Genomic DNA, 22925 nt, shown 5'->3' with positions numbered 1-22925 from the left:
AAGTCTCGCGTATAGTTATTCTTCCGCAAATTTGGGGTAGGTTCGAGGCTGGAAATATTGCGATCATCAGGACTACTACCTGTAAAGCCCACAGGCACAGGTAATGGACCCGGACTGTGACTCATTACGGCTTAAACGTGATCACGCCCGCGATAGTATACTGTATTTCCTCTAGAAGCAGGTAGGTTGTGTTACAGAAGTTGGTGCAGAATTTCCTAGGGCTATGTGTTGTATATGAAAGTTTGAGTTAGTTCAACATCAGCAACAACGCATGTTATCCTGCCAGCCCACCTTCTTGACTGGTGGACTTTCCTCCTCGACTACCAGATGGCTCGGAGATCCTCAATAACTGACGCAAGGTGCCCTCCGCGTAACTCTTAATCCTATCTGGCCTCTGTGGTGTTGAATTGACATTCGTTGAGGATGGCCCTTTCCAGGAAATACCGAATCTAAAACTGCCCAAAAGCCTGTGTTGGTCTCTCGGATCTTCCGGGGCCGTAATGGCAGCAGCAGCTACCGAATTAGACTGTGGCAAGGTCAATATGCCTACATATAGCGCCTTTCACAGTACGGTGCATGCATGGCAATGCAATCAAATCAAAAATGAAGACAGCATAAGGAGAGGAGCCGGAACTTACCACAGAAACCGAAACCCGCTCTTTCCCAAGAAACCCAATGCCATTATCCTCCGGGGCCGCCCCTTCGGCCGCGGTTGTGCTAACAAGATGGTTACGAGATGTCTCAGGGGTAGCAGGTTCCCCTACCAGATCCCTCTTCGTCGTTCGAGGGGCAAAGATAGCTACTGCTAGAGCAGGCCGTGTTTTTGAAGACTGACCTGTTCGCTTGCCATAGAGTTCGCTACTGGCTCCGGTCTTAGCGTTGTGAGTACTCCCGCTACCTTCTGGACTTGAGTGCGGGACACGGCCGCGTACTTGAGCCGCGATCTCGGCGGCTGACTTCCTCTTACTTCTGTCTTCATCCGAAGACCGGCTGGAGCTGATGATGGTCTCCAGTGTGCCGTATGCCGCGCTCCTCCGCCGAACCAGAACCCCCCTTCCGTTGTTGACTCCACTATGCTCCTCGTCGATGGATATAGCTTGCAGAGTAGGGCCGCTATTATCATGAGTTGGTGGATCGACAGACACTACGGCCACCCCTCCTGGTGCGAAGCTAGTGCCAGAACCGTGAGGAGCTACATGAATTTCATACTGGTTGCTCAAAGAGTACCGCGACCGCGCACATATATCCGCAATGCGATCCAAATCAGCACCGATATCTTGCTCTATCTCTGCCATTATATTCTTGAAGCTAAAGGCCTCGAGTGGTGGGAGCTTTGCATCGTCTCCGAGCGATGGTTTCTTGTTCAGAAGTGGGCGGATGAGAGTCACGCCGAAACCGCGACGGCCGGAAGGGCGGCCATTGGGAGCGGGGGCTTTAGACTTCCCTTGAACACCGGCTATGGCATCTCTTCGAGAACCAGAGCGGACTCGTGTGGACGAGGAGAGAGGCCCAGAGTATGTGCGTACTAAGACGGGCTGAGAATAGGTACCGGTGGTTGTGCCAGTGGTGGTGCCAGCTGTACTCGGGGGCGGGCCGGAGGTCTTAGTGTGCGGGTGGCGAACGATAGGCTGGGAACGGCTGAGCTCTCTGAGGGCGGTAGTGCCATCAGCGGCGTTGGCATCGCTCAAAGGGATGGGTCGCCCCTGGGCGGTGCTTGACACAAGAGAAACGGACGAGGTATTTGGTAGGGATATAGGCGGCAGTGGCAAGCGAGAAGGGCAGATGAGTCGGGATGACGAAGGTGGGCCGCCGGCGGCTGCTGGGGAGGAGGGCGATGTCGATATTGTGGTTGAGGTGGAGTGGTCAGATCGCGAAGACGCCATCTTGCCTAAGCATTATACGTTCATTCAGGTGTGTATGGGTAGGTGAGCAAATGCATATCGCTCGAAAGTACGCCTACAATTCAAAATGCAATGGCATGGACTGGCACTGAGTTAGACACGGGGATTACCTATGCCGTCTTGTAGGCTCCAAGTCCAAGTCCAGAGGTCAACATCCCTAGGCAGCCGAAGTTACTTAGTGTGCATTCCCACGTGGCCGTGGTCTGGAACCATGCGATGTCTGGGCTAGTAGAGACAAGAAGTGCTTTGAATATCATACGATAGAGCCGGGAAAAATGGGGACCATGTCTAGTTGAGAGCGGGAGAATTGGGGCCGTCGTCGCCTCCCTGCCACGTTGACGCCGGTTGTGGCCTACAAAATTCGTGGTCTCCTCCAAATGGCTGGATTGACTGGTCTGGTCAATTTGTCCATTGTCAGCCCCGAACCTACGAAGGAGGTAGCCCTGCGCCATTTTGGCGGGGGAGGGGCTCCTTTTCATCCCACTAGTCATTACAATTCAACTGCATGCTCAACTAGGTAGGTTGAAATGAGGTATTTCACAATGAGAAAATTGAGTAGCCGACCAGACATCAAATACTACATGTAGTTGTGGCATAAATCAAAACTACCTACATGTAACCGAGCATGGTACTAGTGAGTATTTGGTAGCGTCCAGGTACAATTTAATTGTTGCATAAGCATACCTATCCGGGCTATCCCCAAATAATGATACCTATGCCAAATCCCAACCGGCAACCAAATTTCAAAGCCTGGTTGGTTCCCATCTGACAGCGGGACGAAGCGGTGCGACGCCGCCCCTCAGTAATGATTGCTGGTAGGCTGGACTATAGTGCCGTAGCCTTGTCCACCTGTCTGAACGCGATCACTGTACACGCCCGGCGCCCGTCTAGCTGCCAGACGTCCTTCTCTCACTTGCTCGCGGCGGTCGTAGTAGACGTACTCAACGTAGAACGCATGAATGTGACCGGGAATGTATCTAGCATGACTTGTTAACTCTTCGCCTACGCGTATTTGCTTGCAGCTGGACATACCCGAGGATGGTGAGTGCGATATTGATGAATAGGTCGGCGCCACATCCGGCTACGATGGCGACACCGGCAGGCGGAACTTGATAGCATTAGCCAACATCCGTTTCTTGCACACGGCGATGGGTGCTTATGGATAGATAGATACACACAGAGAATAGTGATCAGAACCACAAGAACAGCTGACACGGCCCCCATCTTTGTCGAGATAATCAAGATAGAGACGCCTCAGGTTGGGTTGGAGAGATGTAAAGGCCCAGACTGTTTCCCCGGCGGATAAGGAGAAGGTACATCAAGCCACAAGTGTAATGGGGACGTGATGTTTGTAGACGATTCTAATGTGGGTGTACGATGGCGCGGGGGGAGGGTTAGGTTTTATAGTAGGTCTTTTGACAGTACCTAGTATGATAACGGACAAAGATGTAGGCAAGGTAGGTAGGTCTATTACCTATGATTTCATGACGTGCCTACCTACTCCCCAAGGCCCTCGGTGACTCCCCCATCGACTCACCTACCGGTACTTGTATGCATACGCTAATTGGGCAGGCCATGCCCGTAAGAATCGAATAGGCGGAACCCAAGGTCCCCGATGCCTGTTTTATTCATGTGCAACATCGATGGTGCATGCAGTACCTAACTCCATATCACATCTCGCACGACTCGGCGTACCTTGATGTTGACATGGTCGAGCTTTGATGGAGGAGGAAGGGCGCTCGGGGGGGGATGGCAATGACGTAGTAGGCAACTAGTGCCTCATGAAAGACGGGAGCAAAGGTCAGGTAGGTACATATTTAACTTAAGACCCCAGGTATTGATCGTTTTATCCAATTAACTGACTACCTAGGTACCTTCCACTGACCACTGAGTACTAGGTATTGCGCAAGTGAGTGATACCTAGGTTCACAGGAAGAGCTGTTTATTAATGACTACTACCTGTAGGACCTTATATCTACAGTAGGTACGTAGGGTACCTAGGTAATCTACCTACATATATGTACTTAGCTAACGTACTTACCTCTGGCAGATCAAATCGCAGGTGTCTGGCACCTGTCCAGACTTTATACCACCAACTACAGTATTTAATGTACATATGTAGGTACCTAGGGGGGTATATCTACTACGTACCTAGGCACCTACCCCAAGTGCTTAACTGCTTAACCCTTAACCTAGGTACCTACATAAGGTACGGAGGTAGGGGGTGCTCACTGCTAGTCCATAGGATAGGTACCGCTAATCTAGGTACCTCCCTAGCTCTTTTACTCGCGGCTTAGCTTGCAAAAGCAGACCACTCTCAAAAAACCAACAAGTCATCGCTTTTCTCGTGGTACCTGTCTGTGTTTCTACAACCGACAATCGTACCCGGGGCCTCTTCCTCACTCACAACTCGCGTCGTTCCGGCTTCCACCTAAACCGTCGCCCTCCTTCCCCGTCAACGACCCCGTTTCCATCTCCTCCCCCCGATTTCACCCCCTCCATCGTCCCCGTCTCTCCTGGCCGACCCGTCCCATCGCACCCACCGTCGCCGTCTGAATAAGGGATATAAGGATTTACTTGCATCACCGCCTGCATCACCGCCTGGCAGATCCCGGCCCGACCCGTCTTTTATATCCTCATCGCCCCTGAGCGCTGAGCTCGGAAAACCGACTAAGCCGCCTACCGGGCCTCATTGTTCCTCCCTTTACTTCTCTTAGCACCCCCCTTTTCTGTTCAAGAAAAGCTTTCCTCAACATCCTCTCCTTTCAGGTTTCGAGTGTGAGCCGAGGTCCGTCGTTCGTTCTCCTAGAAAGGGATAAATAAATAGAATAAAAAAAGAGCCAAGTGTGACAGGAGAGAGGGAAGGATACCCAACCAAGAGAGGGCATCGACACATACGACACATACGCCAGCAAGCATATTAGGTACCTTGTGCATGTTCTTGCTCGTTCCGCCTAACCGAGATTATCAGTATCCTAGTTACACTTTTTTTGGTCCCGCCTTATCCTTCTTCCTACGGCATTTGACAATCGACGGTTAGGCTTGTGTGTCTGTTTGTCTCGATCTTTGGGTAAAAATCTTCGAGCAATAGCCCGCTTATCCCGTCGGCTTCTCTCGCATCTCCAGTATTCGAGCACCGTCAGTATCTTCAACTTATTGTTATCTTTCTATCGATACAGGCAACTTCAAGCACAAATATTGGTCGCTCCAAATATGTCGAATCAAACGACGCCATCCTCTCACGCCGAGCGGTACGTCGTTATTCATGTTGCGACTACATGCGACGAACATGGCGTCTATGTGACCAAGGACTCTGCCGAAGTTATCGAGCTCGGCTGGATCCTGCTCGATGCTAAATCGCTTGACGAGGTATTACGCTTCTTTCTCAATCCCTACTGGATCGATGAATCTCGCTAACTACGGCTTTCTCATCCCGTAGATACACCGTGAAAGTGTGCTTGTGAAGCCCATCAACACTCCAATTACCCCCCTCTGCAGTGAGTCACCTCAAAGTCGATAACCTGGGGCGATAGCGAAGATGTGAGCTTGGTAGCTGACTGTGGATGAATTTCTTCACTGTAGCGAGCCTTACAACTTTGACGTGGGAGCATGTGCGAAATGCCGGTACTTTCCGCGATGCAATCAACCGCTTCGATGCCTTCGCCTCAGAGCATCTAACTTCTCAAAACCTCGACTTCGTCTTCGTCACCCTTGACGCCTGGGATCTTCGTGTGCAATTGCCCCGTGAAGCTCGCGACAAAGCTGTTGTGCTCCCTCCATACTTGCAGCACTCTCGCACCTTCGACCTGCGAACCGAATATCAACGTTGGCAACAACATCATCCCGAGTCTTTACCCTTTGGTCCTTCCATGCTCTCCAATATATGCGCCGCCCTCGAAGTTGAGCCTGTGCAGTCCAGTGCTCCGATCAAACATAACTTACCCTTTCATCTGCAAGCTCTTGCCCCTGCTTCGCCACGTAGGGCCATGGAAGAGGCTGTGACACTCGCTCGGGTTCTCCGCGGCCTGATTAGAAAATCTCAGCCGCTCCAGGAGCATCCTGATGTTCTTAGCCGCCCTATGGACGCTCGTGCCGATGTACGCGCCTTTTTGTCAGAAAGGAGTAAGGTGTTGCACATGTCTGGCCTACCACACGACACTACTCAATCAGAGCTGGAGAGCTGGTTCACCCAATTTGGTGGCAGGCCCATCGCTTTCTGGACACTACGCACTCCCGAACAACATAAGCCCACGGGAACAGGCTTCGCTGTCTTCTCATCCCATGAAGAGGTCAGTAGCCCCAAGACTAGTCTATCACGGAGGTAGCTTGTCTTTCGACCCACCCCCCATCTTTCCCCTTCATCTATAGACTTCTTTCTCCTCCACGATGCCGAGTAATATGTCTTGACATGTTCTGTCACTAACTGTGCTAATTCAAGGCTGCTGAGAGTCTATGTATGAATGGGCGCGCCCTCAATGAGAAAGCTATTGAAGTTTCTCCATCCTCAAGCCGCGTGCTTGATCGTGCTGCTGAAGTCCTTACCCCTTTCCCTCCGAGTAAGAACCGACCGCGTCCCGGTGATTGGACTTGCCCATCATGCGGCTTCTCTAATTTCCAGCGACGGACTGCCTGCTTCCGATGCTCGTACCCTGCAATGAATGCTGGGCCTCAGGGGGAGATGGGTTATGGCTATGGTTATGGACCACCGGCCATGATAGCGCCTCCTCATCATGGTGGACACCATGGAAACATGGGCCATGGTGGTGGTCGCATGGGTGGTAGTGGCCCCGTTCCCTTCCGAGCTGGAGATTGGAAATGTGGTAACGAAGTCTGTGGTTACCACAACTTTGCGAAGAACGTATGCTGCCTGCGGTGTGGTTCAAGTCGAGCTGGCGCTGCCATGGTGGCCGATTCGGGTTATCCGTCACCTATGGATGGTGGTTCTACCTATGGCATGGGATCAGGTTCCATGGGTGGCACACCAGGGCCCCCGCCATTTGCTTCGGCTGGCGGCCCCTTTGGAGCTTCTGGTAATTACGGCCAGCATTTTGGCGGACCGCCCAGTACATATGCGCTACCGTCGGGCATCGGTGGAGGCGCTACGCCCTACCCGTCTCTAAATACGCATTTTGGCCCGGCTCCAGGATCTCACCCATCCGCCCCTTTTGATAGTCGAGCTGCCGAGGCTGCCTTTCAAGCGGCTGGCAATGGTCCTGCTCCTGCCGGTCCATCGAACAACAGCAATAACAACAGCGGCAACTTCTATGCGGGACAATCAGAGAACGACCCTTTTGCCTTTCTGTCCTCGGGTATGGGTGGGCTCTCTGTGAGCGGCGGTGATGCTCGTCAGAATGGCGCCGGTGCGCCTCCTAGCAAATCGCCAGCTTAAATAGTTGGATAAGCATACCATCGAGATGCGCTTCAACTGTTATAACGAAAGTGCTCGAAGCCGTGGGCCTTGGACCCTTCACACTAATACATAGCCTTTATTCATAAGCGCATCTCGAAAGCTAACTGTTAAAAGAAAAGTATATAAATGATGTGGTTCCCTTTGGCACACTCTCATGGTCACGGATTGGACACCTGGGATACAATACATCTTCGACAAAGATGGATAAGTCTCAACCAAATTGTAATGGGATGTTTTAGTGGGAGTTGGAAAGAAAAAATAAACCGGCAGAGGCCTCTTCCGGTACGGACATGGTAAGGAGGTAAATAGGTGGTTTGACGGCATCGCGGCCTTTATGTGCATCTTTCACAACAAGCACCTGGCATACACTTTAGCACTTCGACCTAGACGGACGGAACTTGTACATGACTGGAAATTTGTAGCAGGGCTGGGCTTGAACGGTGGCATAGCGCAGGGAGTGAAAGGAATGTGTCTGGGTTGTGTTCCTGATCTTCCCCCAGAGTTGATGGCTCGAGTTCTCGTATTTCGATTTTCTACCATGGTACTTTTTCTATTACATATTTTCTTGCATTACTTATTCCTCTCTATCTTTTCGTTCACCTGGCCCCTCCGTGCCTATCTGCACCCATGTTTTCAATTCATGTGTTTGTATCTTGTTGCCGCGTTTTTTCTCATACTGTTCTCCTATGTTTAAAAAACAACCATCTTCACATCAAATCCATTTTATCCCCATTTTCTTTGCCCTCTAAAGATAGTCACACGGGTGGCAGGCTTAAAATGGCCTTGATGGATGATTTAAGGAGTCGGGGTGGGTTGGTTGGCTGGCTGGCTGTCTGGCTCCGGTTTGAAGGAATAGCGGTGCGTTACGGCTTTGTTTGGCTCCCTAGGACAGCTCTTTCATTCCTCTTTAAATCACACCTCGGTGGTGGATGCTCCCTCGCTCGCTTTTGACCGCTCCCTGCCAGATGATCTTGTGAATTTGGCCTGCGCCTAGGTTGAGATTCTGTAATGAAGACTGCAGCACACAGCACAGCAATGGAGTTCGCGGCGAAGAGAGGCGATAGATAGGTGGAATGATGAAGCTTTCAAGTAAAACGGCAGCCCGATTCAGAAGAGGCTTCAGCGAGTCACCATTGCATATCCCAACCAGTGAGTCTGATAAAAAAAGGACATTCGCTACACTGGTTATCCTAGATCTACCTCGATTGTGCGAATTGGTTTTCGCTTATCGGCTCCTTTGCATGTTAATTTAATAGCTCTCAGTAGTGGATCTCACCACACCGTCACCTGTTCACTCAACAACGACCTATCGTATTTATCTATGTCTTACGTGTATGCATGAGATCTTTCTTTACGACCGGAGATGCGCTGAAGGGCACGAGGATGCACATACCCCGGCCCACCTACCCTTCCTTATCCATCACACGTTCCTTCCCTCTCATTTACGGCATGTTCGCTGCGCTTATCTGTACCTTCCTGTGACGCTATCCCCAGGTGGGAGCATAGGCGATGTCTCTCTAGGATCCCGTGAATCGTATTTAATGAAAGCGAGGTTCTTCAACTACATACCACGGACATGTCTTTCTTTGGTTCCCTAGGTGAAATGGTCAATATCATGACTTTTAAGCCTAGAACGTAGCTTCTATCATGGCATTTGCATTGCCATGGGCAATTCGTCATCGCCGAGGCGCACAGCGAATTCATTAACATGGAGGCGCCGGCCGACAACGGCAAGAAGCTGACACGTCTAAGGACCATTCAAACAAATAGCGTCTGGCGGGAGGTGGACTCTAAATCTTCATATTTTTGTTGGGAGCAGTTAGGCCAAACCACACTCATTCTTGTGATGTATATGGTAGACTATGTGGAGAGGACGTTATAGTTGATTTAGTGACAATTAAGAAATCGAGGAATATGGTGTACAGCGATAGTATGTTGAGAGGTATTCACCCACTTTCACTGCGTCGGCATATCTTTGCATAGTCTACTTACGAGTCTAACTTTCTCGCTGAATTGGCTGGTATCTCGACCCCCTTGTGGTTGGTCCTAGCTGCGAATGCTAATTTCCTATAATACATTGTTTCCCGTATCATATTCTGTATAACTTCGTCATTTAGCTACCATAGCTGATTGGCACAACGACATGAATACCGTGCTATACATCTTCGAAGCGGCACGTGAATCTTGCTAATCTGATGTTATGAAAAAGCGAAGTACTGGGACATATTGTAGACGGCGTCAAGCTCGCACATTCGGGGCGCTGATGTTGTTTGTTAACCCCTCAGAAGCCTACCCTCTGCGTTTAAACAGGTGGGAAGGCCGAGGTCACACCATACTGCTTATTAGCCCCATTCACCAGGCACACTGCAGGCATATGCCATCTCATTCGTTGCCACGCCCGCGACCCCTTCCTTGTCCGCGGCCACGAGCCCGACCGCGCCCGCCACTGCGGGAATGAAGTCCTGCAGGTGGTGGTACGGCGTTGTAGGACTGCGGAACCTGACCATCACTGGAAGAGACCGTGGAGAATTGTGCTGTCATGGATGCTGATGTGTTTTGAACAAACGGTTCGGTTCTACTGGCCCCTCCACCTCTCATGCCTCTACCACCACGGCCACCCCGACTGGCCCGGCCCCCTTGCGCACCATTGTGGGCCTGAGCATGTTGTCCGTTGGTAATTGGTTTATGTCCATCTGGGTGTGGTCTGTATACGAGGCTGCTGTGCTGGAGATGAGGCACAGAATTTCTGGGACCACGCTGTGATGGGCTGCCTCGCCCGTTAGGGACGTGGCGGTTACCGCTGCTGACGGCCCCGCGCCAGCTACCCTGAAGAGGCCTAGGAGTGGTAGCGTCACGGAGTTGATGACCAGTCGATGCACCATATCCGTTTGCTGCCAGAGGAGCCTGTGTAGGCCGTCTTTCCATGCTGGATTTGGAGTCGATAATCAATTGTTTCTGAGACACATTAAGTACCGAGTTGGCCGAAACTGTTTGCCCGCGAAATGGTTCACAGCGACCGTTGAGGGTCGTGCCGTTCATGAAAGCATTGTCCCAGAGGATGTCAAGCATGTGGTGGTTGCCCACTGTACTGACACCGATAATTGTTCCTCTGGCAGCGATGGGAACTTTGCCTGAGGCCTGTACGTAAACAGCCCGATCGCCGAGCTTAAATGTCTGGTGACCAAGTCTCTGTTCTGAATCCTTAGGATGAAGCAGAGCGGATCGAGGAACACCCGTCATCTTCTTACGGTTGGTCTTGACATCGGAATCCCTTAGGGCATCAGATGCTTTCTGAAGTTCCATTACGACTTCTGAATCTAGTTGTTGAGCATCGAGTGGTACTCGCTCAAACTTGCTTGTCTCAATCGTCTTAAGCCAGGCGCCAATTTCTTTGACCCTCGCGCTCGCGACGTCGGGGTCTGACCATAGATCCGTGTCACTTAACTCGCTCCCTGATGGATTCCGTAAAATAGCAGCAAAGAAGTCAGGGAACTGGGTCATATATTGTACAAGCAGGACGATTGCTGAAGGGCTGAATTCCCAACCGGAGTTTGACTTCCGGGAGTAACCTAACACCTTCTGCTTTTTTCCTTCAAATTTGAGGTTCAGCCCCAAATTAACTTTCATGTTGCCACCTACAGTGTAAACGTAGAAAGAAGATGTGATCTTACTCAGGACCAGAGGGTGAAGACCAAGGTCTTTGGCCACAGCAAAAGATGGCTTGTAGCCGCTTTGATGCTCTGCGCGATTGATGATCTGCCGAGCGAATTCTGGTTCTTTACCAATGACCGATACGACAATGGCGGCCTTATTGTCCGCATGCCCGGTGACTTCTAGGGGGCGTCCATAAGCGAATTCACCTAGGAAGAAAGCGTGAGTTCCTACTGGAAACTCCTCCTCGATAGGAACAGCAGCTCGCTCAATGAATCTCTCATCGGGACTGATAACCTCATCAACAATAACCTGCAGCGCATAGTCGGTTTCCATGCCGGGTATGGTACCATAAGCCTTAATGGTCGCGCCGTCGTCTGTCTTCGCAAGCCCTCTTAGCATCTCAACGTGAACGAGAGATTCAACAGGGCCAGTGATGATCCCTAGCCGTTTGCTGTAGAAATTCTCAATGCGCGTAGCCTTCTTGTTCCACTCTTCAATGTCTCTGCCCGAGTGGTGATGTTCGATAACCTGCCCCGAGTTATTTGAATCGAGAGTATAATCAAACAACTCATCGGAGACGCGAATAATTCTCGCTTCCTGTAAAAAGGGATAGCCGACATGACATATCAGACCTAGTTTAACTTTTGCTAGATCTATCCTGGATCGTGCATCCGTATTGGATAATGTGACCACCATACTCTCGTTGCGACTTTCCTGTTGGAAGACATTGACACCATGAAACCCAAGCATTGCGTTGTACGGAAGTGTGGCGAGGCTTGGGAATCCAGCCAATGCGGCTGCCCCTGTTTTTGCTCCATCCACAAGGCCGACATATAGGTCCAGACCCTCGGCCACAGGAAGGTCAAAAATATTCTCGACACACCGACAATTCGGAATATCTGGGAAAATGCCAACCATGGATGAAGGGTATGTGAAATTTACGCCTGGGTCGTAAGTAAATTTGAGAGAAACGCCAAAATCATTTCTGGCCTTTTCCTCTTGGGAAAGAAGATCGTTGCAAGGGGCCATGGCAGAGAGGAGTCGACTCTCTTGAATGAAGGGAATTTTAACAACGGCTTCCCATTCCATCTTCTTCCCGTTCATGTCCAATTCAAAATCTCGTGGATAGAAGTCGATTATCGGAGAATCAAGGTTGGTCATGAGTTCATGGTACACAGATGGTACGATTTTCTTGCTTCTGTCAGGCAGAACTCCCATTAATTGCTCAAATGGTCGAAAGGGCTGCCCAAGTTTGAAGTTGAGATCCGCATTGAACCCCTTCGAAATGTCTACAATGACGGATTAGTCGTGAATTTGCGTGTGGGCTATGATGGCGGAGAAACTTACCTGAAGTCATGGGAGAATAATGATATTTATAGTACCAAGGCCATGATGCCACCCCGCGATAGTAATAGTATAAAACCCACTGCAATCCCTGAACGTAATTCTCGCTTAGCTTCACCAATTCCGATCCTTTAACCTCAGCTGGCCAATGGAACTTTTCCTCATAGTATGAATCCTTCCATTCCGCAAACTTTTCGTCGTATTTACGCTGTAGAGTCGCTCGGGCTTCTTCCGCCGATAAGTCAACGACCTGGGCGTTGTCATAACGCTTCACCACCCGAAGCAGTGCGAGGTGCCCCTCCTCGTTTTCGTCTTCGTCGTCTTCGTCCCCATCGTCCCCATCAGGCACTCTGGCCTTAGAGGGATATTCTAAGATTATGTCTCTTTGACCATCATCGTTTTGAATAGTATGCCACTCTATATGCAAGTTCTCTGCAGCATCCTGCACAAATTTGCGATCCGCAGCGATCAGATGATGACCTAAGTTTAGTGAACCTTGGGATCGCTTGGTTACGAACTTGCGGATCTGTTTCCAAAGTTCTTTCTGCGAGCTTGCCATCACTAGTTTTCCCTTCATTTTCGTAGAATCATGCCCATTCGTGTCTGCCGCTTGTTTGCTCCTAAGCCACTTTGAGTCAGAGTATTCGTGCTCAAAGTGTCGGTATTCTTCCCTGGACAGTTCGTCTAATAGTAACTTTAGTCGAGCCAGGTTGATTACACCCTCCTCGTTGATATACCCCTCACACTGTGGAAGGACCTGTTTATAGATACGAAACATAGTTGCTAATGCACCTTCGTTGATGTGAAGGTATGGAAGATTTGGAAGAAAGTCGTTTCCAACAAAGAAGGCCATGAGGATAAAATCATCTATAATTCTTTCCATATCAAAAGGCATCTTCAAAGCGCCATCTTTTTTCAATTCCTGGAATTCTAATTCGAGATATTCGCGAACGATGCAAAGATGTAGGAGATAAAAATTCTGGTGCTCCAACTCTTTTGACTTGGTCTTCGACGCGCGGCCAAAAGTAACCTCTTCTCGGAGGAGACAGAAATGCGGATCATGGCTGAGGAGACCGAGCATAATGAGATCGGCGTCGAGACCGTAAAGGCAATGACGAACATTAGGGTGATAATCGGGTTGTGCTTTGGCATTTCTTATGTATTCCATGATCTTGTGCTCGCCCTCGCCAGGGACCTCGTGGCCTGATAGAACGATATCACAGCCCTGCCAGTCCGAATCTTCGGATATCTTTTTGTTGATGAAGTATTTCAGCTGGCGGGTGAGCTTCGCCATGAATTCAGTACCAGGAGTGATGCAGTTGCTGTCAAAGGGGTCTTCCTTAGGTAGCTCCTGGCCTTCGCGGATGGCCTTTTCACGAGCCTGCTCAGCATCTAGAGCGGTACGGAATCGGCGGGCTCTTTGTTGATTCATCTTAGCTCTAGGGGCAACACCGTCGATCGCCATGAAGAAGAGTTTTTTTGGTTTGATCTTCCCAAAAAGATGTTCGATATAGTTGAATATACGGATGAACATCTCATCCTCGCTAAGTCGAAAGGAGGCATCCGAAGAGTCCTTGTGAGTACAGTTGTGAATGATGCCGTTCATGTCCAACTACACAGGTCAGCAGGGAGGGTAGTAATATAGAGGCTAGGGCCGGGCGCACATATAGATTGTCGAATTCAGGTATTCGATTCTCGGCAATGAGCTGAGATATGGCGGGATAGCGCTCGGAGAGCCATCTGAAGAATTTAGGAACGCTATGGGGGGTCAGTCAACAATTAGAGATTCGTATATGGGAGATAGGGAACATTGAAACGAACCCCATGACGGCGGTGGTTGTGATCCCGAAAGTGTTGAGTCTGGAGCCTGTAGCTTAGGTAGACGAAGCGCTTGTATACATGCGACAGCGTCAAGGTGGTGGAAAGCGAACCTGGCGCCGAATCGAGCTCTCTCTACCTTATTACACAGGAAAAGTGCTGGAGAGGTGGGTGGGTTAGCTCGGCAATGCGTACATCCAGTACAAGCTAGCACCTTAGTATGCGATAGGAGGTGTTGGGTCAGACATACGAAGCCTTGTCCGCCGGTTTCGCGCTCGCACAACAATGTCACAATGACGGCTAAGAAGAAGAAGAAGAAGAAGCAAGACTGAGAGAGAGCCTCGGTCGCAAACTACATATAACAGAACGAAGAGGGAAAGCTCATTGGTACGGCGGACTACACGGGGTTAGGCTGAACAGCGCACGCTTAAAGAGGCGAGCAAGACAATGCACCCAGGTTCTTCAGAGTCTAAGGGTATAGACAATACAAGAAGATGTAAAACAAAAAGTCGAGTGTTGACGGATACTGAGGTAAGTGTGGGGAGATTGGAAGTGAGTAGGCGAGCAAGTGGGCAGCCGGCGGCCTGTTGCCTCGCCTTAAAACACAGGTACCTCCTAGGTGCCTAGCTGATAGGTATGTATGCACTTCCCTACATCACGCTGGTTTCCACTACCTAGGTAGGTACATATGTAGGTACCTCGTGCTGTTAGCTCTAGCTAGAACCACCGTCCTTGCTCTGATTGGCTTCCTTTCTGAAGCGCAACCACTTTACGCGAACCGCGTCAACCTCATCTTTCGCGGTAGATATGTACATACCTAGGTATCTAACCTGCTACTTTCGCAAACCTCGAAGTCCACTACCTACTACAGCATCACACGGTTAGGTAGGTAGGCATTATTGGGTATACCTACTGCAGCCTGGCCCTCTACCTGTACCGCTACTTCTGCCTCCGATTTCAACCCATCTTCTGAGTCGAGAGACAGCATCCTTCCTTCGACCAACATGGCGCCTGCACCCGTTGCAGACGAGTACGACTGTAAGCTCATACCGTCGTCATCTTGGACAGTCCCATGCTAACGGTGCTCATTCCCAGTGGAATCAAATGGCCAGGAGTATGGAGAGGACGAGGAGCAGAGACTGGTCAATGAAGGTATTGACATTCACTCTACCTAATCTTACCGCATCCATTGACCACGACCTAGAGTACAAAACGTGGAAGAAGAACTCGCCCTTCCTTTACGATATGATATTAAGGTATGTCTCATGCCTTGCTAAGCTCGGCCTCTACAACCAATTCGTCTACATGCTGATACCGTCGAACAGCCACGCCCTGCCTTGGCCTACACTAACGGTTCAGTGGTTCCCGGACGTTAAGGAGCCCGAAGGCAAGGAGCGTCGCATCCACCGTCTGCTGATAGGGACACACACCTCGGATGGGAAGCCCAATCACGTTCAAATTGCGGAAGTCGAGGTTCCTAACAATATTAGCCCTAATGCCCGCGACTACGATGACGACCGGGGTGAGATCGGTGGATATGGCAAGGCATCTGCCTCTGCCGATACCGCTGCAATGAGGTTCAAAGTTGTGCAACGAATTGACCATCCGGGTGAAGTCAACAAAGCCCGTTATTGTCCGCAGAATCCTGACCTGATTGCTACTTTGGCAGTTGATGGCTCTATTCTCATTTTTGATAGAACTAAGCACAGCTCGGAGCCAAATGGCCAGGTTAACCCTCAAATTAAGCTACAAGGCCATAGCCAGGAAGGCTTCGGACTTGATTGGAATCCTCATGTTGAGGGCTCATTAGCGTCGGGAAGTGAAGACCAGACCGTTTGCCTCTGGTACGTTTCTGCCCTACTCTTGCTATATTCAGTCGTTCGTTCATACTGATGCTGCCGCTAGGGATCTTCAATCACTTGAAAGCGGCAAAAACACGTTGGATCCTTCCCGTCGCTACACACATCATTCCAACATTGTTAACGATGTTCAATATCATCCCATATCCCGCCACTTCATCGGTAGCGTCTCCGACGATTTGACCCTACAAATACTGGATGTGCGGCAGTCATCTACGTCTCAGTCGTCCCTGACTGCGAAAAATGGGCATAGTGACGCTATCAACGCACTGGCGTTTAATCCGTCTACTGAGGTCTTGGTAGCTACTGCATCGGCAGATAAGACTATTGGGATCTGGGATTTGCGCAACGTTAAGGAGAAGGTGCATACTCTCGAAGGCCATCAGGATGCCGTCACATCACTTTCCTGGCACCCACACGAGGCTGGCATCCTAGGAAGCGCTAGCTATGACCGACGGATGATCTTCTGGGATCTCAGCCGGGTGGGCGAGGAACAGCAGCCTGATGACCAGGAGGATGGACCTCCCGAACTGTGAGTGTTGGCAACTGAATAATCCTAACTACACATGGCAAGCTAATTGATATCCCACCTAGGTTATTCATGCATGGTGGCCATACCAACCACCTGGCAGATTTCAGCTGGAACCGTAATGAACCGTGGTTAGTGGCCAGCGCGGCTGAAGACAATATGCTTCAAGTCTGGAAGGTTGCAAACGCGATTGTAGGCAGAGATGAGGCGGATCTCCCTTTGGATGAACTTGGCAGGTAAAGATGAGAGGCGGCGCGTCGATACCCGATTCAAGGCGATGGTTCGAAAAGAAGCGAGACTCTCACATTGCTGACGCACAGCTCAGTAGGAATGACAAGGGTAAAAAAGGTACCGGTAGGCGCAGATAATTATACGATGCGAAAAGATCAGAACGCATTCAGCGGCAACGAGCTGCTCGCTCGCTCAGCGGTGGCGAGCCCTCAGCTGGTGGGAAATAAGAAATTTTACTACATCGTGACAATCATAACAACTTCACCGTTCTCGGTGGCATGACACACAGAAAGCAGCCTCAACTTGGCAATTGTGCCATCGACTACATAGGCAGTTGGGTTTGTAATGAGCATACCGGGTTGAATCAGGAATAAGTGTTGTTGGTCAGTGTCTCTTGGTTTCATGTTCATGTTACTGTGGAGAGAAATCATCTGCCTTGTGTTTACCGGTTGCTTCTATCTTTGATGCTCTTCTGAGGAGGGACTGAGGGACTGAGAGAATGTTACAATAAAATTCGCCAAGACTCCCTATGTGATCCTTTTGAAGCGAGGCGACTATGGTGGCCATAGCTAACTAAATAAGTGGTGTACTTAGGTACCTTAGGTATCCTATTGAATGTGGGGTAGGGGGTCCCTTTAGTGCAGTCAGGTAGGTACCTCTAGGCACCGACAGTGAGAGGTACTCACGGAGTAACATGGCATTTTGGACACGCGTGAGTTTTGACCTTGAGATCCTAGATGCCTATTTTGCTTCCACGACCGCCTGCTTGTTTCATTATGTGATGATCATTTCGTACTTATTCCTCTCCAAAGAAACCGAAGAAGCAATTTATTGTGCCACTTACCACTTCCACTTCGACTGTTTAGGACGTACTTCGTTCACCTTTTCTATTAGCATCTTGACAAGCCGAAGCGCAACTGTCCCTGGGCTTCTTGACAGCCTCCCCGTACTTGTGATCAGTCCCTACCTATACCGCAACGATCGCTGACTGCGCAAAACCACGACACTTACTAGGCTACATAAAGGTTGACATTTTCTTCTATCCCTATCCATACAATCCGAGCTCCAAACATCCTCCAAAGTCGTCATCCGGGCGCATGACTTCGATGCGGGAATGCCGCTCACACCTCCCTACCACCCAACCGAGCCGCCCGATTCTCCTCGCATCGATCCCGATTCGGATGCCGACCTCGATCTCGACCTGGACGAGCTGGATCCTGCTACGTCATCGGCCCACGCCCATGGCTCCAGGCTTCTAGGTGTACACTCAACGAGGCACGAACAAAGAGCACCACCAATTGCCCTTCGAAATCTTCGAATGAGTGGCTTGAGGAGATCCGCCAAACGAAGTCATGGGTATGGCGAGCTTGGCCGCCGAGATGAGACCGGTGGTGAGGATTTCCTGTCTCTGACAGATGACGAGGTCCAAGATCAGCGGTTCTCGGACGGAAGTGCAACTGTCGGTGATGATGCGCCTCTTTTACGCGAACAGCATACCCGCCCACGACAACGTCCCGGCGCTGGCGGCCTTCGTGGGCTTGCTCTGATGCGCTCGAGTCTGAAAGTTCCTCGCTTTATGTCCAGTCATAGCACACGTCGGCAAGGCGGCGACGGCGACGGTATCGACGACGATGGCGATAACCAGGAGCTTGATGACCCTTCGGCCTCTAGAATTGTTGCTGTAGGCTCGATTCAGACGACCCGCTATCCGCCGAATATTGTTTCTAATGCCAAGTACACTGCACTCACATTTCTCCCTGTTACTCTCTATAACGAGTTTTCCTTTTTCTTCAACCTCTATTTTCTACTCGTTGCATTGTCACAAGCTATTCCAGCCCTGCGAATAGGTTACCTATCTACCTACATCGCCCCGCTGGCCTTTGTTCTTGTTATAACGATGGGAAAGGAGGCATATGACGATATAGAGAGACGTCGTAGAGATAACGAAGCGAACTCGGAGGCTTATACTGTCCTTAGCTTAGACAGCGTAGCTCAATCGGCCGCACACTATAGCTCTGCAAAGAAGTCAGTGCCGTCATCGTTGCGAAACCGTCGCCAAGCACCGTCGACCCGGCGGGATAGGTTATCGGAAATCAACCATGAGGAAGAACAAATCGAGGGCGAAGGGTTGAATCAGACACCACCCCAAGTCCTCCAAGTCAGCAAAAAATCCCGCGATTTAAAGGTTGGCGACATTTTGAAGCTGAGCAAAGGCCAACGTGTACCGGCCGATGTCGTTATCTTGCAATGCTCGACATCGGAAACTTTACAGGACCACAACCCAGGAGCGGACCCAAATGTCTTATTGGTAGATACCGATATGGACTACCCCGAAGACAACAATTCGGCAGATATACACAACAAAGTGAGAGCTCAAGACAGCTCACAAGCTTCCGAAGGGAGCTCATCCGGGGAGACATTTATCAGGACAGACCAACTTGATGGAGAAACGGATTGGAAACTTCGAGTTGCGTCTGCTCTTACACAGTCACTTCCTTTACATGAATTTGGCCGCGTAAGAGTCACTGGTGGGAAGCCGGACAAGAAGGTTAATGAGTTTATTGGTACCATTGAAATTGTTCCAAATCCACTCAGTTCCGAGGACATGGCAGATACTAGCAAAACTGCCCCTTTGTCCATTGATAACACGGCGTGGGCGAATACAATCATTGCTTCGCAGGCCACCACTATGGCTGTTGTCGTTTATACAGGTCGGCAGACTCGATCGGCTTTGTCGACAGCACCCTCTCGATCCAAAACTGGATTATTAGAATATGAGATCAATTCCCTAACCAAGATATTGTGTGCCCTCACCCTGGCCCTCTCTATTATCCTCGTGGCCCTGGAAGGATTTAGCAACGCCGAAGGAAATGTGTGGTATGTCAAAATTACACGCTTCCTCGTTTTATTCTCCACTATAGTACCCATTAGCCTTCGGGTTAACTTAGATCTGGGGAAGAGCGTTTATTCCTGGTTTATCCAGCGAGACACGGACATACATGGGGCAGTAGTAAGAACTAGTACGATACCAGAAGATCTTGGACGCATCGAATACTTACTGAGCGATAAAACTGGTACATTGACGCAAAATGAGATGGAAATGAAGAAGATTCACGTCGGTACCGTATCATATGCCAATGAAGCGATGGACGAGGTTGCGTCTTACGTACGGCAAGGTTTTGGGTTGAAGGCAGATGGTCAGTTGTTAATCACAGCGTCTTCGACACATAACATTGGTGCCGGAGCCATAGCGACCCGAACCCGTCGGGAAATTGGCTCCAGGGTGCGAGATGTGGTACTAGCACTAGCGTTATGTCACAATGTCACTCCGACCATGGAAGATGAAGACGGGCAAACTATTACATCATATCAGGCTTCATCACCGGACGAAATCGCCATAGTTCGCTGGACAGAGTCAGTCGGTCTTCGACTAACATACCGAGATCGCAAACGCATGGTCTTGGAATCGACAGACTCAGGGAAAGCTATTGTACAGGTACGAATATTAGACGTGTTCCCATTTACGTCTGATGGTAAACGCATGGGCATCATCGTGCAATTTAATCAGAATGAGCATACATCCTCGCCTAGTCTCAGTAATGGGGAAATCTGGTTCTACCAGAAGGGCGCTGACACTGTTATGGGATCCATAGTCGCAGCCAACGACTGGCTGGATGAGGAAACGTCCAACATGGCGCGAGAAGGTCTGAGAACCTTGGTTGTGGGACGTAAGCGTCTTTCGCTTGACCAGTACCACGAGTTCTCCAACAGTTACCAGGACGCTGGTCTTACCATCAATAGCCGCGAGGCGGCCATGCAGCATGTTGTTTCCCACTTTCTCGAGAATGATCTGGAGCTATTGGGCGTCACTGGTGTTGAAGACAAATTACAGAAAGACGTCAAACCGTCTCTAGAACTGTTACGTAATGCTGGCATCAAGATATGGATGTTGACGGGCGACAAGGTCGAGACAGCTCGGTGCGTCGCTGTGAGTTCCAAACTAGTAGCCAGAGGCCAGTATATATACACTGTCGCCAAACTGAAGCGCAAGGATAATGCGCAGGACCATCTCGATTTCCTCCGCAGTAAGCCAGATTCCTGCCTGCTTATCGACGGGGAGTCTCTTGCGCTATTCCTTACACACTTTGGTACCGAATTTATATCAGTCGCCGTGCAATTACCCACGGTGGTGGCATGTCGATGCTCTCCCACCCAGAAGGCGGATGTTGCTAGATTAATCAAGGAGTTCACCCGGAAACGAGTATGTTGCATCGGCGATGGTGGCAACGACGTATCCATGATCCAAGCTGCAGACGTGGGTGTTGGTATCGTGGGCAAAGAAGGACGGCAAGCTAGCTTGGCTGCAGATTTCTCCATCGATCATTTTTGCCATCTTACCAAGCTACTTGTATGGCACGGTCGTAATAGCTACAAACGGAGCGCGAAATTGGCGCAATTCGTCATTCACCGTGGTCTCATCATTGCCGTCTGTCAGACGGTGTACAGTATCGCCATCAAATTTGAACCCGAGGGTCTCTATAAGGTACTTTACTTCTTTCCTAACCCCGAATGCCAATGTGCTTATTACCTATAGGATTGGCTGCTCGTGGGCTATGCAACGGTTTATACAGCAGCACCAGTTCTATCCCTAGTGTTGGACAAGGACGTCAACGAGAATGTCGCCAATCTTTATCCCGAGCTGTACAAGGAGCTGACGTCTGGTCGATCCTTGTCCTATCGCACCTTTTTCGTGTGGGTTTTGGTCTCGATATATCAAGGCAGCGTGATACAGGGCTTGTCGCAAGTGCTCACCGAGGTCGACGGGAAGAGGATGGTGGCAGTGAGCTACACGGTGCTTGTGCTTAACGAGCTCCTTATGGTCGCCATTGAGATCACAACATGGCATTTTGTGATGATATTATGTATCATTGGGACGTTCCTCTTCTACATTGGTTCGATTCCATTCTTGGGTGGTTACTTTGATCTTAACTTCGTGTCCACGTGGTAAGCAGCATACTGTGTGATATTAACCCGGACGATGCACGAGTTTCAGTGGCGGCTGACATGATAATAGGGGATACTTGTGGCGCGTCCTCGCCATCAGCTCAATTTCTCTGATCCCTCCGTACGCAGGTAAGGTCATCAGGAGGACGATGAAACCTCCGTCATACAGGAAAGTACAGGGCATATAGTATGGTGACGATGATTTGGTATGAATGGGGCGCAGGCATATAGAAAGCCGGGCGTTGGGGCTTGAATGCTTTTTGATCTTCCTTGTTTGGCTTTGGCGTGGGTCGTGACACACGGGAAACAGCATCACACAATACCGTATTCTAGCTGCCACTGCCTCGAAAAGCAGATAGATACCCATATAAACACAGGTGTATATTTTCCATACATGTTCCACAAGTATTGGTTCCTTGTCGTCGTAATTCCCTCTTGTGAGCCAATCATCGGGTGCTAGACATAACACGAACCAGTAATGAATGTTCTGTTGGTTACCTGTCTTAGATTTGATGAAGCTTAGATGTAGCAATCTAGTCAGATTCCTCGGTCAAACGAACACACTGGAGTGGGGGGGCGACAAGGGACGTTTCGTCATCCATCGATCGATCTAGGTACCTACATGTATTTATTTGGGCGCCCACCGGTTAGCAACCTTAGCGGTACCTACTCAGAGGCACCAAGGTACATACATACCTCTTTAGGCACCTAGGTAGATATACTATATATGACGCTATACACGCTCACTTCCTGCTGTTGATAGCAGAGGTTGGGCACAATCTGAGGGGATCACTTGACCAGCTGTTCTCAGTATTCACCTAGGTGCATATTTGTACGACGGCGTCTTCTTCACTTGGGTACATGGGTACGAGCTAGAAGTACAGTAGGTAGCTCCGGTGGGTACTAGATACTGCCTTAGGTAGGTAGCTTCCAACTTATGGAGCCCGCTAGTACTAGATAATATACTCAAGCTGCTCCTCGGCTGCTCTACCCCTGGACCAGTACTGCCCCCTGGTCTGCCCTGGACATTCAATGCTGGTGTCATTGGCGGCTCTGAGGCCTCTGGGGCCACGCTAGAACTATTACATACAGCTCCTCGCGAAGGTACGTCGGTACGTCGATACGTCCCCGCTCGGACGGTGCTTGCCCGCTCTGCCCGGCCGTTGCATTGCATG

General features: G+C 50.1%; 6 protein-coding genes across 6 annotated transcripts; 3 read left to right on the top strand and 3 right to left on the bottom strand.

Moving 5' to 3' along the window:
- Positions 1-144: 144 nt before the first annotated feature.
- F5B22DRAFT_357633 (uncharacterized protein) lies at positions 145-2450 on the bottom strand. The gene is made up of 2 exons (XM_047971031.1): positions 639-2450; positions 145-526 (listed from the first exon to the last, which is right to left on the bottom strand). Exons 1-2 carry the CDS (start codon positions 1881-1883, stop codon positions 275-277), a joined length of 1497 nt encoding a protein of 498 aa, XP_047835091.1. The 5' UTR covers positions 1884-2450; the 3' UTR covers positions 145-274.
- Positions 2446-3867, bottom strand: F5B22DRAFT_591293 (uncharacterized protein). The gene is made up of 3 exons (XM_047973850.1): positions 3080-3867; positions 2934-3009; positions 2446-2878 (listed from the first exon to the last, which is right to left on the bottom strand). Exons 1-3 carry the CDS (start codon positions 3123-3125, stop codon positions 2701-2703), a joined length of 300 nt encoding a protein of 99 aa, XP_047835090.1. The 5' UTR covers positions 3126-3867; the 3' UTR covers positions 2446-2700.
- A 1247-nt stretch (positions 3868-5114) lies between these two features.
- Positions 5115-7290, top strand: F5B22DRAFT_642730 (uncharacterized protein; the record flags this gene model as incomplete). The annotated part of the gene is made up of 4 exons (XM_047978167.1): positions 5115-5270; positions 5341-5398; positions 5484-6190; positions 6340-7290. The coding sequence occupies 4 exons, from the start codon at positions 5115-5117 to the stop codon at positions 7288-7290; spliced, it is 1872 nt and encodes a 623-aa protein (XP_047835089.1).
- A 2011-nt stretch (positions 7291-9301) lies between these two features.
- F5B22DRAFT_357552 (exoribonuclease 1) lies at positions 9302-14119 on the bottom strand. Its single transcript, XM_047971029.1, has 3 exons — positions 13974-14119; positions 12313-13921; positions 9302-12254 (listed from the first exon to the last, which is right to left on the bottom strand). Exons 2-3 carry the CDS (start codon positions 13913-13915, stop codon positions 9694-9696), a joined length of 4164 nt encoding a protein of 1387 aa, XP_047835088.1. The 5' UTR covers positions 13916-13921; positions 13974-14119; the 3' UTR covers positions 9302-9693.
- Positions 14120-15037: 918 nt separating this feature from the next.
- F5B22DRAFT_591269 (WD domain-containing protein) lies at positions 15038-17454 on the top strand. The gene is made up of 7 exons (XM_047973848.1): positions 15038-15060; positions 15113-15165; positions 15223-15279; positions 15332-15383; positions 15453-15971; positions 16033-16518; positions 16581-17454. Exons 2-7 carry the CDS (start codon positions 15132-15134, stop codon positions 16753-16755), a joined length of 1323 nt encoding a protein of 440 aa, XP_047835087.1. The 5' UTR covers positions 15038-15060; positions 15113-15131; the 3' UTR covers positions 16756-17454.
- F5B22DRAFT_591266 (phospholipid-translocating P-type ATPase) lies at positions 17446-22306 on the top strand. The gene is made up of 3 exons (XM_047973847.1): positions 17446-21289; positions 21341-21750; positions 21821-22306. The coding sequence occupies exons 1-3, from the start codon at positions 17861-17863 to the stop codon at positions 21936-21938; spliced, it is 3957 nt and encodes a 1318-aa protein (XP_047835086.1). The 5' UTR covers positions 17446-17860; the 3' UTR covers positions 21939-22306.
- Positions 22307-22925: the final 619 nt, after the last annotated feature.

The sequence above is a fragment of the Xylaria bambusicola genome, assembly GCF_022495145.1.
Source record: "Xylaria bambusicola strain CBS 139988 unplaced genomic scaffold F5B22scaffold_4, whole genome shotgun sequence".
Lineage (NCBI taxonomy): Eukaryota > Fungi > Ascomycota > Sordariomycetes > Xylariales > Xylariaceae > Xylaria > Xylaria bambusicola.
Note: the sequence above shows the minus strand (reverse complement) of the source record. Positions and strands in the feature narration are given on the sequence as shown.